The following is a 14,451-nucleotide window of genomic DNA, read 5'->3' on the forward strand; positions in this document are numbered from 1 at the left end:
CCTGATTTACCAATTCCAATGAAAAAGAGATGCAGTTTGCCATTCCTAGGGTATGTGGGGCGTCCGTGATGTTTTTTAGCAATCACCATGTGACTCTAACACTCCCTACTCCTGCTTAAAACCTACCAGCAGCTATGTTGGCTAGAATTTGGATTTGTGTTGAGTGACAGAGACTCAAAATAAGACTCAAAATAAGTGTGAGTTAAACGAGAAAGACATTTATTTCCCTCATGTGAAACATATCTAGAGGTAAGCAGTCAGGACCAGTTGGGCATCTTCCCTCCCAAAGTCATCAGGCCCTGGGCTCCTTGTATCTTGTTGCTCAATCATCCTCAGCATGTGTCTTTAACATGAAGTCCAGGAGGGCTGCTTGAGTTCTAGCCATCACATTTGCATTCCAGCCAGCAGAGAGGAAGGACAAGAACACTGCAAAGAAGTAGCACCCAAACATTTTGGTTACATCTCTTTGAGTACTCGGTAAGTGTCTCCACTTAACTGCAAGGGAAGTTGGCAGATGTAGCCTTTTGGTCAGATGGCTGTGTGCTCAGCTAAAAATCAAGGACTTTTACAGTAAGGAAGAAGGGGAGAATGCATACTACTGGTAAATATCTGCCTCTGCTATAGTGACCTCATTGCATCCTGCAAAGACATTCACTGTGTCTTTTTCATTATATTGCAAAATTTCAAAATGGCAGGGGTCTTCTCTAGCACCTTGTACAGAGACTGACATATTTTAGGCACTTTATCATCTGTTAAGAAAAAAGTCCCATTTTTATTTTGATGACATTTTAAGTGATTTAAACATAAATATGACTAGAGTATACCTGTATGAAATGTGCTTGAAAAGCTGTGTGGAAAACAAAATTTTGTATTTAAATATTCATTCTCCTAATACATCAGGGTATTTCTATGGAGAGAAGGGAGGGAAAAGGATTCAAGTAATTTGGAGGAAAGTTAAAAACTACAGGTAAATCTAAAAGCAATAAAAATGAAAAAGAATTGTTGACATATAAGGATGGGAGGTTAAATAAAGAACTCCACAAAAATCAAACTCAATTCTAAGTTCAAAACCAGAATGAAAATTTCAAAGAAGCAACCAGATCATACAACTGCAGTAGATACACTGTGAACACATATCTTAAGTATAGCATAATGGTATGAAGTGGGATTTGAAATTAAGATAATCCTGGCTCTTCCTGTTATTATGTTACCTCCACCAGTTAATCTCTGAACTAAAATTTTCTCACCTGAAAAATAATATTCACTAAAAATTGTTACAATGAGGACATGAGAATATATGCAAACTATTTAACACTGGGTCTAATGCAAAGAAATACTCTATATACCACAGTAATATCACTCTCATGATATATTTATATGACTCTCTTCTCCTCTCCAAGAATTAAGTACTTCTTAAAAATCAAATCTTGAAAAATGTAGTCTTTTGTTCTTTTTTCTAAGCAGATTATAGCAACAGGACTGGCATACATATTTTTAAAATTTCAGATGATGTAATATTAGTAAGTGATCCCATCCATAAATTTATAATTTTAATTATTTAAAAATTCATTTATAACAATGCATGTCAAAATAAATCTGTACTTCAGATTTAACAAAATAAAAAGTTTGGTCTTTTCTTATGCTGTAGGAGCTGAGGCAACTTGCATTTATGATACTCAATAATACCTGATTTTTCAGCTCATAGGGGGAAGGCAAGATACCAGTTAACAGTTAGCACCAGTAAACTTAGTTCAGCAGATTTCAAATTCTTATTTTTTCTTCTACATAGTGTATTATACATACTGTTGGCACTTAACAAAGAACATGCACTTAACTCTTTATGATTGTAAGCCCCTCAAAGGTGGGTACAATATCTTATTCATCTTACCTAGCTATTTTTTGCAGTGACCACTACTGGTTGCCTCCCAAACAGCAAGTCCCTAATATCTTCCCTAGGTGATGGAACTCATTTAAGATGAATGACCACATGCTCCAGGCAATGGGCCCCCCTCCTACCTATAAAGCATTAATTAAGGATCTAAGCTAATTGGCCTTAGGATGAGCCTTTGTTTAATACAATGAGACTAACAGTGTGTGTATGGAGTGCTTAATGGAAGATTCTGAGATTTTTTTCTCTCTGATAAAAGGCTGAGAACTGCTCTTACTATCCGGCCTAGGATGTTATGAGGGTATAACATCTGAGCTGTGGCAGCCATCTTGTGACCATGAGGTAATAGACACAGCAAAGCAAAGCTGAAGATGATGGAACAGAAACACAAACAGGATCTGGTGCCTATAAACAATGAACCATTGAATGAGCCCTTGAACCCCCTATCTCCAATATTTTTTTTTTTTTTTTTTTTTTTGAGACGGAGTCTTGCTCTGTCACCCAGGCCCAGGCTGGAGTGCAGTGGCGCAATCTCGGCTCACTGCAAGCTCCGCCTCCCGGGTTCACGCCATTCTCCTGCCTCAGCCTCCGGAGTAGCTGGGACTACAGGCGCCCGCCACCACGCCCGGCTAATTTTTTGTAGTTTTTTAGTAGAGGCGGGGTTTCACCATGGTCTCGATCTCCTGACCTCATGATCCGCCCGCCTCGGCCTCCCAAAGTGCTGGGATTACAAGCGTGAGCCACCGCGCCCGGCCTCTCCAATATTATTAAGCTAAAAGTAAGTGTCCTTATGGTTTAAGCCAGTGTTGGGTTTTCAATTACTTGCAACCAAAATCACCTCAGGTGTTACACAGTATTTTCACCCCCAGAATTTCTTACTGGTTGACTCTATGCACTGGTTCTTATGTTTGCCTGCTCTGACATTTTACCCTTCCATGTCATTGAGCACCGAGGATCCTAACATACTAATTTTATAGTATTATCTAGGTAGTTCATTACTTTCATTTTCTCTTGAGTGATTGCCTTTCTTAGGATTAGTTTCATTTTCTTCAAGTACTTTTGAATTTTGATTTGCAGGCTCAGCTTGCATGGGAGCCTTCCTGCTCTTTACCTCTCCCTTCCTAATCTCCACTCCTTTCCTTTTGTAATAGCTTCTACCACCTGTTCAAACTGAGGGCTCCAGATCTACGGTGATAGTGGAACTATCACAGATCTACAAAGATGTATGTAAACAGAGGAGTAGGCTGTTTGAGAAGGTCTGTCTACAATATATAGTCCCAGGCACTGGTTGTTGTTGCTTCTCAGTTTCAAGAGTGAGGAAACTCCATTCAAGACCCTGGTTTCGTTACTTTGCAGGAGCTGACATTTCTGGCTACTTCGGCCTGCTTCCAGACCTATAGCCCAGGTTCTGGCTTACAACTTCATTACACTTATCAGTTTGTTATTTCTGGTACCTGGAAATGTCTATAGTGCTTTTGAACACAGCTATGCTTAAAATTTTCTCATTTTCTATTCAGAGCTCCAGAAATATACTTTCCTACGTACTCCATTTAAAAATAAACACTATGTGAAAGACAAAAAGATGGCTTTTTGGACAACATAAAGTTCTATGCCATGCACCATTCATTGGTAATAATCCTAAGTGAACAGCAGAGTTTTGATGAATGAAGTAAGATTTGTGTATTCTTCTGGATTAATAGCACACAGCAGATCAGCAGCACTGTTCTGCCTTCTGCTAATTTTTATTCACTCCCTAAAGTTAATGACATCAAAGGAAGAATAACATTGGGTCTCTTTACAAAATGTGTTGCCTATAAATATAAAATATGTCCCATAAAACACCTTCAGATCCAGTCAGTTTAATATAAAATGTTTTTAATTGTTTTTGAAAACATTTAAAAAACAATTTTTGAGCACTTTAATAAAAAAAGAGAACTGAAATGCTACCGCAATATTCAACTACTGTAGTTTCAGCAGGTACAACAGACAACAAAACACTGGGGAAATCTGACTTTTTGCACTAAATGAAACATGAAACAGGGCTTGTTTTTGTCATTTATCGTGTAGTAAAGCACATTATAGTACAAGACTATTATATGAACCTCAGAAGCACTGCACAAAAAAACACTTTCCTTCTTTTCAGTTCAAAAGTCAGTGCTTATTGCAATTATATGCAAAATTATTTACTTCATGAAGTCTTATGATAAACAGTATGCAAAATGTTTTAAACATCAAAACAATAAAAATAATCTGGAACAGAACATCTTCAACAATAACTAAGCAGAATTAGTAAACATAAAGTACATAACCTGTGAATAACTATGCTTGCCTGATTAACACTGAACCAGTTTCAATACAGCGAAGAAAAAAAAGAGTGGTTACAGGAATCCTAGTACTGTACAAGATAAGTCAGTAACACTCATGCACATTTTGTGATCATGTATTAACATGGTGAAGCAAACTAAACTTAATTCTTCCTGCTGTAATATTCTCATGTAAGAGAATAATAGAAATATCTCATTGAGATCAATGCACATTGCTACATAAGACAATTTTATCTGTCACTTTGATGACATTTTGTCTTTTCATAATGAAACACATTTAAAAAGTTTAATCTGTGGACTGTATTGGTTGCATTTATCCTAAGAGATGTGCCTACCACAGGTTTAACAAATTTAGTGCAATATTATGAACCCCAGAAAGTTTGCTGGACGAATTCAACCAAATTTAAAGAGTTTGCTGCAATACTGTACAAGGGGTTAAAAATCCTCCAGTCTTAATATTTTTATCAAAAAAGATTTCCATTATTTTTATATTAGTAGGAAACTAATAATGTAAACAAAGGATTAGAATGGCCTCAAAATCTCCTTTTCAGAGTATCTCATAAAGAATGGCTCCCATCATTTGTTAGGAGAAATCACACAGTTTCCTTTGGGTATTGCATACTTTGGTGTGCAGTAGTGCTGTGTCTCAATGTACAGTGAAGAAATAACTAGCATCAAGAAAAAAATACCTAACAAATCACGAAATCAAGATAACAGCAAACACACACAAATGCCAATAACTAAGACATATCAATATATAAACCTCTGCGCCAACTCTAGCACCATTTATTTATCAAAATATGTTAATACCCTACCTTGCAAATTTATTGAACAACAAAACCTTATTAAACCCTTCAGCACATTCGCTAAATATTCATTGATTGTAGTCTTCTGATTGGCTTACTAAGGTAAAGGAAAGCTTAGCTAGGTTCAAGGTAGCATAGCAAATGGTTTTACGTTAGCTTTAAAAACAATGGCAATTTAAAAATCTCTTTGAAAGTGATCTTGAAACTCACTTAAATGGAGCTTTCAACCAGTGAGTAGGTTTGTGTCAACATGCAACTCATAAATAATTATTCACAAAACAAAATGGGAGCCATAGAGAGAAACATTTTAAAACAAATCCTGAGTTCTTCTTTTGCAATTGTGGTTATCACAATAAATAAATTGAGCAAGTAATAAAATGCTCTTCTTCTTCAAGTACTATTGATATCCCCTTTGCTTCATCAGAGATATAAAGATTTGTGGCTTCAGACCTTAGGTGGTGAAATGTTTTTTGTTGTTTTTTAAGTTATCCTCCTTCCTGTTTCTCAAAGGGATCCTATGATCAAACTACATTACTATATTCAGGAGGAGTGAGGGAGTCAGTCAGTCACTCACTCAATTGAAGAGGAAAAAAACTGATTATTGTGGAATATTTTAATGAAAAATTTCAAAGTAAATCTCAATTAGAATCTCAATATGTACATGCAGCCATTGTGATGAAACTAAGAGAATGCTTTTGTTTTCCTTCTCATTCCCCTAACTTAACAAATAATAAAACATAAAGCATTTTTCTAACATGCTTGTATTTATTATATTAAATTACAAATGCCTGGAGTTACATTTACTTGTTTTGTGTGTGCGTGCCTGTGCATCTGTGTGTGCGTGCCTGTGCATCTGTGTGTGCTAGCTCCATATTAAAATCGACATTTAAATATTAATGCAAGGTCACAAATATAAATGGCTACTTGTTTTTTTCTCTTAAAAATTTTAGTGCAGCTTTGCTTTCCTTAAAGTAATATTTAATTTTCCATTATTTTCTATTTAAGCCCTTCATCGTGGGTGTAAATGGTACTGAAGCCCCAGAAAGTCCTACAGAGATTTTTCATCCTACAGTAGCTCTATGCTTCAAGCCTAAATATTTATAATAACCTGAATATTATCCCTGTTTCAAGGAAGACTTTCTTGTCTACAGTTCACCTTAGCTATGATTTTATATCTAAAAGATAATGCCAACAACAAAATAGCCTATACCTAAAATTGATGGTTTATTCTGAGTTCTGTGCAGATCATCTGATGAAATGAAACTAACTTATACAAAATAAAGATCGACTGCTCTTGTCAATCAATGTGAATAAATGGGGCACATTATAAAATTTAAAACCTAATACTTGTTCTTCTACAGCCTACTGTCTTTAGACACTTGTTAAGAACTGAGGCGAGTCTAACCATTTCCTACTGAAGAAACCACTTCTGCAGCAAACGCTTTTAAAATGTCACAATTAATAGTATTTCTGCTGCGGGAGGCACTTCCATTAAGACAAATACAATACATATGTCTTTAGATACAGTGTGCTACATATTATAAAACACAATTTAACCCAACATTTCAACAGTAGGATGGTCCTTGCTTTCTATCCATTCAAAACCTGATGAAGTCATAGAATTCATGGATTCATTGCAAATTTGTTGAAATAATGGGTCATTCTTTAATTCTTCCAGTGTAGCTTCATCATCTTGTCCCTGCTGACGACCTGGATCAAACAGTAGATTTGGGTCTAAAGTGTTCAAATCATTGATGCTGCCTGAGAGCTCGGAAGACAACCTGATGTCGCTAGAGAAATCCGATGCAGTATTAGTGAGCTCAGATGCTACTTGACCTACCAGCTGCTGGTTGGTTTGCAAGCTGTCTCCACTCAACAGGTCTTTAACAGTGTTATTGAAATCTAACTGTTGCTCTCCAATTTCTGATTGTGCTTGATTATCTCCAGGAGAAAAATTGATCTGATCGGTGCTATTACTTTTGGTGAGGTAAGATGGTGTTTGGAATTCATAAACAGAAGTGCTGGAATCGATCATATTTTGTGGGTTGGCACTAGGAAAAACAGTGGAAGGTTCCAAAATCTGAGTGAGATTCATCCGGGCTGTATAATTAGAGGGCAGGTTGTTCATTCCCAAACCTCTCACTGCATCATCATTGTCGGAATCAAGTTTACTCAACAGAACATTGGTTATTTTTTTACTGTTTGCTTGCTTCTGAAGAGCGTTTGGGAAGGCTGTCTGCATCATGACTGTCAGTGGAACTGATTGGCTTCTTTGAGCTATGTTGTTGGCACATGCGTCTGTGTGAACATTTGTGAAAACATGAACTTCTGGGGTAACTGGACTTCCAAAGGGGGTCACATTAGATCGTGGGATATTAGATACTGGATAAAGGGTGCTTCCACTAAGATTACGTTGGCGATGAACAGCAGGGCTCACACTCCGGCATCTGAAGTTGCTGCTGGCAGATGAATTAGTTCCTTTATTATCAAGAGGGGCAGGGACTGCAAAACCCTCCTGTTTGTTGGTGTTATTTACAGTGGCACCTTGATGCTGCACAGGAGAGACAGGAGTCAAACGACCAAAATGAGTGTCGTGATGTCTGGATTGAGACTGATAAGACTGTCCAGGCACAGCAAAAGCATGAGGTTTCCTGAAACGGTCTTCTACTAGTTCCTGATAGCTTGGGAGAATACCATGGCCAGAAACTGATGAATTACCAACCCCACTATACCCATTATTCATCCATTCAAGCTTGGTTTTGTCAGGATGTGTGGCCATGGGTCTTTGCATCGGTTTCACAGGACTACTTGAGACAATGCTGGCGTCATGATATGCCATACTGGAGCTTATTGGAGTGAATGCAAATGGATTCCTGCATTCAACAGGGCTGGGGGGGACACTACTGCTGCAGTTAGAATGTGGAGTACCAATGGGTGTATGTCGGCTACTTCCTAAAGCACTATCCACAGGTGTAGTCTGGGCTAGCCTGGAGCAAGGGCTCTCCCGTGATAGACTCTGAGATCCAGCAATCATTTCAGATGTTGGGGTTGGGGTTGGGGTTGGGGTAGGAGTGGGTGTGGGTGTGGGTGTGGGTGTGTGGATTGGAGTGCCATTGCTGTGGATTGGATGATAGAAGTGGGTGCTGGAGGTGTGAGATGACATTGGAGCTCCTGGAGTTACTGACTGACTCTGAAGGGTCATTCCCAAACAGTTCCCGTAAGAATGAGAATTGTTCATTGACATTTGCTGCTCCATAAGCACCAGCTCTTCCACAATACTATCTTGTGTAAGTTCATCATCAAAAGGAAAGTAGCTTTCATTTGTCTGGGAAACAGAAGGCTCAAACTCCTTCAGTTCAGATTGCAGAGGTAACTGATCTGAAGAATGTGCTTGTATTTGATTTAAAGAAGATTCCTGCATCTGGCTATGTAGCTGCTGGCTATATGTGTCCTGTGGCATTCCTTCTAATTCCCAAACAGATTTCTCTAAGTCATTGATATCAGAGTGCTCAGGAATTGTCATAACACTGATATCTTGCTGTTGTTCACAGCTGGCAGATATAAACTCAGAATCCTTAGTGATTTGTTGCCATCCATTTGGATTAAAGCCGCCAACTGACTTCGAATCACTGTCCAAGAGAAAGACACTTCCTTCAAGTTTTACTTTTATATCTGGAGATGATGATGGGGTTGTTTGCTGTTCCAAAGCTGAATCACTGCTAACAAGGGCAGAGGAATTCAAGGGCTGATTTGCTCCTATGTGTGAACTGACATTTACTGATACCTTGCTAGGAATCTGAGCACCTGCTGTTGAACCTTCTGTTTTCCCTGAATGTGGAACCTTTTGGTCCTTCTTAACACTGCCTTGTTTCTGCCCTTCTATGGTAGCTGCTGAAGGCTGTTCCACAATTGGTTTCTTTACAGGAGGCACCTGGGTCTCTTGCAATGTAGAAGACAGTCGTTTTCTTGGGCTTTTAGTGCATAATTTAGGGTCTTTATTGATTAAGTCACCATTAGGTGGTGAGCTGGTGCTGGTGAAAGTTAAGTTCTGAGAAGCAACTGATAGAGTGATAGTGCTTTGATTATTGCCTGTTGATGTGCCTGGCAGCATTTCATTACAGCGACTTTTACATTTGGTCCTCTGGTCACAGACCTTAGTTGCTTTTATTTCAATGACACCTTCATTTGAAGGTTTCTGCAGTGCTCCGTCTGTATTACTTTTCTGCCCCAAAAGGGCACTAGGTGTCTGGGGAGCTTTAGCCTCATCAGAGTTCTCTTGGCACTGTACAGGATGCTCATCTGATGATGTTTCGGGTTCCACTTTGACTTCCACAGCAGATGTTGCCCCCGCACTGCTGGTCCTGGACCCAGGAGACTGAAGTGACACGACAGAACCATTCTTGATCTGTGGAACACTCCTTGATTCTTCTGTTGTCCCTGTAGCACTGCTGACTGAGGCAGAATGTTTAAGAGGGGTGTTACTGTTGCTGGGTGTGAGGGATATTGTTGTCATTTTCACCACATTTAGAGAACTCATATGTGAAGCGGGTACAACGGCAGTTTTGATGGGACTACTAGTAAAGAGGACAGTAGTTGGAGAGCGAATGGTGAGTGCACTGGTGTTGGCTGGTTTGGGTAAGATCTGAGGGTAACGGTGCCGGGCAGAACGATCCCCACCAGGACTGGCTGGAACGTTCTGGGGAGTCTTTGGTGCCTGTTTCACAGACTGCATGTGCTGAGTGACCACCTGTACGTTGAGGGGAAGAACTTTGCCGTCAGAAGAACTCATTGGACTTGGAGAAGTTACCAATTGCCTAGTCCGCTGGACCTGTTAAAAGATAGCAAAAAATCAGATTTAACAGGTCTAGGCTGTAAATAGTAATTCATGTATCTGTATATACTTTTAAGTCATTCATTAAATGTTAACGTTAAAAAGAAAAAAGTTCCTATGTTAGAAGAGAGTTCTTCTAAACCAGGTTCTACACAATCAGACACAGAAATGTAACAAATGCAACCATAATGCATTATAATTAAATATGTAAGAACATTAAGTCACTTTTCAGTTAAGAAGACTAAAAGCTTCACACCTGTGATGAATATTTGCTGAAACAATGATTTAAGGGGGTTACAGGAAGAAGACATAAAATCTTGAAGAAACATACAACTGTAAAGGTTACCTACCAGAATCTATCCTAAGATGGCTCACTCATAGGGGAAACTGTCTTTTTTTTTTTGAGACGGAGCCTCGCTCTGTCACCCAGGCTGGAGTGCAGTGGCGCAATCTCGGCTCACTGCAAGCTCCGCCTCCCGGGTTCACGCCATTCTCCTGCCTCAGCCTCTCCAAGTAGCTGCGACTACAGGCGCCCGCCACCACGCCCGGCTAATTTTTTGTATTTTTAGTAGAGACGGGGTTTCACCGTGGTCTCGATCTCCTGACCTCGTGATCCGCCCGCCTCGGCCTCCCAAAGTGCTGGGATTACAAGCGTGAGCCACCGCGCCCGGCCAGGGGAAACTGTCTTATAAATGTGTCTACCTTAAATGTCTGTAACTAAACCACTGCAAATAAGATACAACTACTGTCTACTCCAGTTTGCCTTGTAATGAATAGTGTGGTTACCATGTATTTAACATTTTAATAACATGATGATGAAAATAGGAACAAGAAAAACGGTAAAATATCTCTTAAATATTATTATCAATAATAACATAAAGTACCAACTTACTCTCATTTTAAAAGTCCCTTCATCATAACTTCAGTTGTGTGAGATAGGAAAGGAGGAGACTGTTTCCTTATCTACAAATGGAGGTTAATAAACTAGCTAAAGAACTTGGCCAAGGTTCTAGTCCTATATCTGATAAGCCACGGATAGGCCTACATTTAAGTAATCATTACACATTAGAATTTTGCTCCATCTGAATGTAAAAAAGAAAAGCATTTAAATTTTAAAAAAAGACTGCAATTAAATTATCTTGGCTTGGCTGGTTGGGGTGGCTCACGCTTATAATCCCAGTACTTTGGGAGGCCAAGGTGGGTGGATCACTTGAGGTCACAAGTTCAAGACCAGCCTGGCCAACTAAAAATACAAAAATACAAAAATTAGCTGGGTGTGGTGGTAAGTACCTGTAATCCCAGTTACTCGGGAGGCTGAGGCAGAATAATTGCTTGAACCCGGGAGGTGGAGGTTGCAGTGAGCCGAGATCGCGGCACTGCACTCCAGCCTGGGAGACAGACCAAGACTCTGTCTCAAAAAAAAAAAAAAAAAAAAATCTTGGCTCAGCCAGGGATGAAACAACTCTAAAAACGAGAAAATTACTCACTCTTACATAAAGCTCTGAGTGGTTATGTGCATACTTTGTATGTCTTGGATCTTTATATTTTCAATAATGTTTCATAGCTTACTTTGTAATCAACAACATACATCCTGAATAAAAGACGGAAGGGGAATCTTCCTGTGGTCACAAAACCAGTTTGTGGCTACCCTTGTACCTGCCTTCTTTTCATCTGCCACTTTTAAGTAAACAATTGATTTCCCACCATCCCAATAAGGCCGAATACTATTTAATTGTATTACCGGAATGGGACTAGGGACAGCTGCCACAACGATACCAATAGGTTGAGGAGAAAGGATTGAAGGATTTCCATTAGGAAGGTTAGCTACTCCATTGCTTGTAGCACTTTCTGATTTTTTTGCTGCAGATTCTCCTGGCAAAGGGGATTGTAGTTTCTGTTCTTGCTGCTTCTTCTGGATTTTCCGTTGCAACTGCTGTTTAGCATCAATTGGAGATGGCAAAGTCTTCACCTGAGGCTGAAAGGAATTACTTTCAGCTGTAGGTATAAAAGCAGACGGCTGGGTAATTCCTTTAATTCCTGAAAATAAACAGAAAGGAAAGCTACAATAAATACTCTCCTTTATAGAAGGGAGGTTCCTTTGAATTCCTTTGAGAATGTAGCCATCTACTGGACAAAGCAACCAAAATGGCAAATTTTAACTCACAATTTCTTAATGAAGCATTAGACTTCGAATTTATAAACAATTGTCAATATAGCTTTGTCATCTGACAATATGGTTCAACTCAGGTGACAGGTTCAGTTAACAACAGGATTTTAAAAACAGTAGCTATATCATAAATGTGCAGAAGCTAAGATAAATGCCAACACAGCATTTTTACATTTTCTCAAAGGTCAGTAAATTTCCCTCCCCCCATTTCTAATCAGAAATAAATACATGTATTTTCATGATTTTAATATTTAGCTCATGAGGGGCATTCAATAATTCAATAAATATTTGCTGAAGCCACTCCTCATAATGGAAAAAATTTGTATGGAGAAAACAATTTTTAATCCTACCAGCAATTCATGGAAATAGGCACTATTACTTTATTGCTACTATACAATGATTCCAGTATGACCTAGAAGAAATTCAGAAGCAGAATTTCTTAACAAGACTAAGGTTAAGATATTCCAAAAAAGTGTCACTGAGAAAACCTTTAAAACAGTAAGATAAACGCTGAAAAAAATTGACAAAATAAGCAAAATATAAATTTTAGGAAAAATGGATTATAAAATAAAAATTTTTAAAAAGCTCATTTCAGATTTAGGGCATGGCATTGAGATCATTAGCAAGTTAGCTGTGGGCAGTAAAAACAATGAGGAGAAGAAAGGGGAACAACAACTATCCTGCTGGTACACCTTGCCCTTTCTTTTCTTTTCCCCATCCCAATTTCTGCTTTTCATCATTCTAGTTAACAACAACTTGGTGTGGGGAGCAGGAAACAGAATGAGGAAGCTATAACTCTCTCCCCATACTCAATAATGATGAGGATCTGTTGAACCCCCAGCCCCTTCTAAAAATCACAATTTTTCATCTCAAATCCAGCTCCAGTTGTTTTGCCCCTTTCCGACCCCAAGCCTCAGCTCTGGCTTCTCAGCACCTGCACCCTGGAGAGCCTCTGCCAATGGCTCACAGCTTGGCTGTCTTATCCTTCCTGCCAGGGTTTTTAGACAGGAATGAGTTCCAAGCAGCTGACTTACAAAAGGACATTTGTAACACAACCTGTTCTTAATATGGAGACTATATTTATAAAAAAACAAATTCACCTTCAAAGGATGAAAATTAGTCTACTATCAAAGGTCTTTTTTGAAAAATATAGTAAGGGCTGAGATCAAAATTTTGAGAGACATTCTAAAAATGTTTTGAGTAATGATACAATAGGTAAAGTGTTTACCCTCTCAGGCTGATTGCTTTAAAAAATGGAGTCTCTTTTTAATATATGTAATTTTTAATACTTTTGTTAAACTCACACCTTTATGTACACTTAGACCTTAAAAATTCATTCATTCAATTCATTCAACATTTCCCTCAGTTAGACTTTGTGAATGAGAGAAATAGGAAAGAGATGTTTCTTTTCCCCATGATACCTCCTAAATCCTTCATCTGTTGAAGTACTCTTCTAGGTGTCGGCAGGGGCAGGAGAAAGAGAGCAGAGCAAACTGAACGGTTCACTCCTTTTAAAGCTTATTCTACTATATGACATTATGATATAATTGAGTGAAGCTGGGCTTTGGAGACAGACAAATCAGGATTCAAATCCTAGCTCCATTACTTATGTGCCCATGGACAAGTTAATTGACCTCCCCAAGTCTATAAATTGGGAATAAATATCACCTATCTCACAGGACTGCTGGGGGAATTAAACGAGTTAACATATGTGAGCTATTTAGCTCGATAAGGCTGGTCAACCGTTCTCCTGCTGGTCAGTACAATGAATAAACAGATTTAGGTCATACAGTTTACATGCAGACAGGAAAAACTATATGACACTCTTTTTCCGAAATGGGTCTTCAATTGACCACAAAATGAGAAGCTACACACATATACATCCCACATACTAAATGTAAAATTAGAAGAAAACGGACTCATTATTAATGTGTAAAAGATACTAAAAAAAGAAGTGAAGTTAATTAAGAGACTGTAATTCTGGCCAAGATAAATCTATTGTAAATTTTAAAATATTCAGAATTAACACTTAGAAGGCCAGTCCTTGGAAAAGTAAGTCTCTGATCACTATATCACTACATTTTTAATAGACATCATGATTTTCTAGAATAATTTATCCACTTTAGGTTTATAAGGTATAACTGAAATATTTTTAAAAATTCATCAGAACTGATATTTTACACAACTATTAATTTAGGAGGGAGTCATTCTAACAAGACTCAATTCCCAAAATTGTCGATTCCAAAAATTCATCTTTGAATAAAAATAGTCATATGAATGCATAGTAAAAAATATCACTCGTTATTTTTTAGTAAGGCTTCGTACAGTTTTGTTTTTTTGAGACTAAGTTACCTGTCACAGTGTGCAAAGATAATTTTATTTATAAGCATTAATTTCTGGAATGGGAATCTAACAAGTAATTTTAAAATTTAATC

At 38.3% G+C, this 14,451-nt stretch overlaps 1 protein-coding gene and 1 long non-coding RNA gene across 2 annotated transcripts in view; one reads left to right on the plus strand and one right to left on the minus strand.

Moving 5' to 3' along the window:
* The window catches only part of LOC131381219 (uncharacterized), an 89,837-nt gene extending 86,666 nt beyond the window's left edge, over window positions 1-3,171 (plus strand). The window contains exon 3 of the long non-coding RNA XR_009209799.1: window positions 3,040-3,171. This is a non-coding gene — a long non-coding RNA (uncharacterized LOC131381219). The remainder of the gene's footprint in view (window positions 1-3,039) is intronic.
* RFX7 (regulatory factor X7) overlaps window positions 2,650-14,451 on the minus strand; it is a 151,874-nt gene continuing 140,072 nt past the window's right edge. Inside the window, exons 9-10 of the mRNA XM_058427848.1 lie at window positions 11,591-11,886; window positions 2,650-9,846 (exon numbers count right to left, since the gene is read on the minus strand). Of these exons, the coding sequence (XP_058283831.1) occupies window positions 6,571-9,846; window positions 11,591-11,886 (3,572 nt within the window). The 3' untranslated portion in view covers window positions 2,650-6,570. The remainder of the gene's footprint in view (window positions 9,847-11,590; window positions 11,887-14,451) is intronic.

The sequence above is a fragment of the Hylobates moloch genome, unplaced genomic scaffold (assembly GCF_009828535.3).
Source record: "Hylobates moloch isolate HMO894 unplaced genomic scaffold, HMol_V3 SCAFFOLD_14, whole genome shotgun sequence".
NCBI classification, from domain to species: domain Eukaryota; kingdom Metazoa; phylum Chordata; class Mammalia; order Primates; family Hylobatidae; genus Hylobates; species Hylobates moloch.